The sequence below is a fragment of the Poecilia reticulata genome, linkage group LG2 (assembly GCF_000633615.1).
Source record: "Poecilia reticulata strain Guanapo linkage group LG2, Guppy_female_1.0+MT, whole genome shotgun sequence".
Lineage (NCBI taxonomy): Eukaryota > Metazoa > Chordata > Actinopteri > Cyprinodontiformes > Poeciliidae > Poecilia > Poecilia reticulata.
The window spans coordinates 35,434,723-35,437,850 of record NC_024332.1 but is presented as its reverse complement, the minus strand read 5'-3'; the positions used below and the strand labels follow the sequence as shown (position 1 = coordinate 35,437,850).

The window sequence follows — 3,128 nt, the reverse complement described above, 5'->3', positions numbered from 1 at the left end:
TTTGTTTAATGATAAGCGATTAACAGCCTTATCAAGTTCTTCTATTGTAATATTGTTGTCACAAGTTTGTTTGAAATTATCTTCTATTTTAGGGATAAATGTTTCAATTTTTTTAAAAAAGGTAAGAGATTTTTGTTCTGAAAATTTGGAGGTATACAAGTTGTTATAGAATTTAAAAACCTCTGTTGATATTAAGTTTGTGTCATTGGTTTCAACATTATCTACTATTAAGGAGTTGATAGAATTGTGTTGTCTTCTTTTTTCCAAGTTACAAAAGTAAGCAGTGTTTTTTTCCTTCTCTGAGGGGAGAAGCTGTCTGTCTAATGTCAGCTTCTGACAATGTCAACTTCCATTAGACAGCTTCTACATGTCGCTACATGTTTTACATGTCGAAATTGATATGGCGACATGTAAAATCAGCAGCGCTTCGCTTTCACAGACGGTGGGACTTCGTCCAACTTTTAGCGTCACTTTAAAAGGAAAGCTTAAAGAAAGGTAARATCTGTGGATGTGATGCTAGCTAAGCTAGCTGTACAGAGACACATGTTGCATCTGCGATGAAAAACAGTTGTCACTCATGAGCTGAATTATTGTGTGGAGGTTTTGACTGAGGTGTCGCAAATATGGGACAACGCTGGTACCAAAGTCTGCATTGATATGACATTCAGGAACGATGCGATTCTTCTGGACGGATCTTTACTGATTAAATTGATTTCAGCTCTAAGTATTTAATATCTAGATTTTTTTATGGGAAGGTAAATCTTTCAGATCAATTTGAGAAGTAATTTTGATAGGTAAAAATATTTTCTTTTGTGTCACATAGTGACACAAAAAAATGTTTGTGTCATTTTTGTGCTGGTCTTGACTTGGTCTTGGGTTGGTGGTCTTGACTACAACTCTGCTACGTGGCTCCTTGGTTCCATGTCCTCCCCCACCCACCTTCTTTCCCCTTTCTGTTGGATTTCTTTCAAAATAAAGGCCACTAGTGGCAAAAAAGTGAAATTCATGGTGTGTTAGGATAGGAGACCAGATGTTTCCATCTGTGGAATTATGATGCATAGAATCACATATCTAAGTCTAAACTATGTTACAGAGTAAACACAACATGCTTTATTTGTGGCATTGTTAATTAAAATGGCACATTTCTAATTTATTAAAATTAAATACGATCAGTTCACTTAATGATATTAGTGATTAGGTAATCCATTAAGCAAGTACTTTTACTTTTAATACTTAAGTATTTTTAAAAGCTAGTACTTTTTTACTTTTACTTAAGTACAAATGTTAATGGGGCTGCACAGTGGCACAGTTGGTAGAGCTGTTGCCTTGTAGCAAGAAGGTTCTGGGTTCGATCCCTGGCCCCGGTCTTTCTGCATGGAGTTTGCATGTTCTCCCTGTGCATGCGTGGGTTTTCTCCGGGTACTCCGGTTTCCTCCCACAGTCCAAAAACATGACTAGGTTAATTGGCCTCTCCAAATTGCCCCTAGGTGTGAGTGTGTGTGCATGGTTGTGTGTCCTGTGTGTCTCTGTGCTAGCATGCCTCTCACCTGGCATGCTAGCTGGAGATAGGCACCAGCAACCCTCCCAACCCCACCAAGGGATAAGGGTGTAAGAAAATGGATGGATGGAAATGTTAATGTGGTAGTTTTACTTTTACTTGAGCAAATATTTGTCTGTGCATTTGTACTTTTAAGTAAATTTTTTGAGTACTTTCTCCACCACTGCATGTAGGCCAAAAAGGCCTGGTCTGTTCTCATCTTACCAGTCTACCTTTTTTTCCTATAGTTCCAAATAAGATTTATGTATTTCTTGGCTTTCTTTTGTGAAAAAGTAATAATTTTGTGTGTATGTATATATTCTCTAATCATTGCTCTCAGTGGGATGCCTTGCTTAATAATTCATAGAACATTTGTCAGGGAGTACGATTTGGCAGGATTGCTATTAAACATATTCAGGGGAGCATATATATTTTTTAAAGACATGGTGAGACCACCGGCATGGTCTCACTTGGGGTTATATAAGCTCAGTAAAAAGTGGCTTTGGCATGTGACTACAGTGGGTGAGTGATTATGAACAAGAGAGCAGTGTTTTCACAGAGTTGTTTCTTTGTCTACCAGACTGAGCCCATGGTCTAATCTGGGTTATCTGGCTGTAATCAGCTTAGCCCACTGCTACTCACTGCTGCTGCTGTAGGGTGGGCACTTTGCTTTCAGTCCGCTTCTGTCATCTACAAACATCTAGCAAGCTGACTGAACAGTGGAGATCAGCTCACCTGCAGAGACATAAAGCACTCCGTCTACCTGGGGGGATGGCTGAGCTTCCAGATGCAGGTCCCACCAAAGGGGCACCAACAACACCAGCTACAGATGTGTACCCTAGAAAAATACTGGAGTACATGGAAGGCTTTCTTATCTCCAAGGTAACAGTCATGTTGCAACTTTTAGATATAATTTTCTTGTTTTCAGTCCAATGCTTGTGCAGACTCACTATTATATGGCTCAACTTGAAAACCTTGTTAAGCTGTAATGTATCTATGTTACTTGTACTACTGATTGAACACAATGGGTTTTTATTTTCATATTTATTTTGTCACTAATGCTCACTATCTTAAATGCATGTTGCTCTGAAATATTTGCTATATATATATATATATATATATAGCTTGAAGTTTTTTCATTTTTGTTACAATACAAATGCAACTTACTGGTATTATTTGAGGACTCTGTAAAATACTACAATTTAACTGTGAAGTGGAAGAAAAAAGTGAAAATGTTTTACACATGCATGATCTCACAAATTGTGTCCTCGGATTTTAAGCAATCACATGACAATAACTGTCATAATGTGAAGTACCAGGACTCGAAGGCAAGCAACAACTACAGACACCAAACTCAGTTTAACAGATTTATTGAATAATGGGGGGGAAGGATGGAGAGGTGTAGACCAGCGGCAGCAGGGAGGAACCAGGCCAGAGGAGGAACTGAGAAATGGGTGAGTGGTTAGACAGAGGAATAATGACAGGAGTGAAGGTGTGACCTGGTGAAGGCTTACGGTTGGAGGGTTCAGATGAGCGGAGGAGGGTACAGCAGTTGGGGCAGTGAGGGGGTTTCCAGGTGGAGGAGTTCCAG

At 39.2% G+C, this 3,128-nt stretch overlaps 1 protein-coding gene across 2 annotated transcripts in view; it reads left to right on the top strand.

Moving 5' to 3' along the window:
* Nucleotides 1-2,202: 2,202 nt before the first annotated feature.
* The window catches only part of asmt (acetylserotonin O-methyltransferase), an 18,419-nt gene continuing 17,493 nt past the window's right edge, over nt 2,203-3,128 (top strand). For both annotated transcript variants that reach the window (XM_017308591.1, XM_008403756.1), the window contains exon 1: nt 2,203-2,419. In XM_017308591.1, coding sequence (XP_017164080.1) covers nt 2,309-2,419 — 111 coding nt within the window. In that variant the 5' untranslated portion in view covers nt 2,203-2,308. The remainder of the gene's footprint in view (nt 2,420-3,128) is intronic.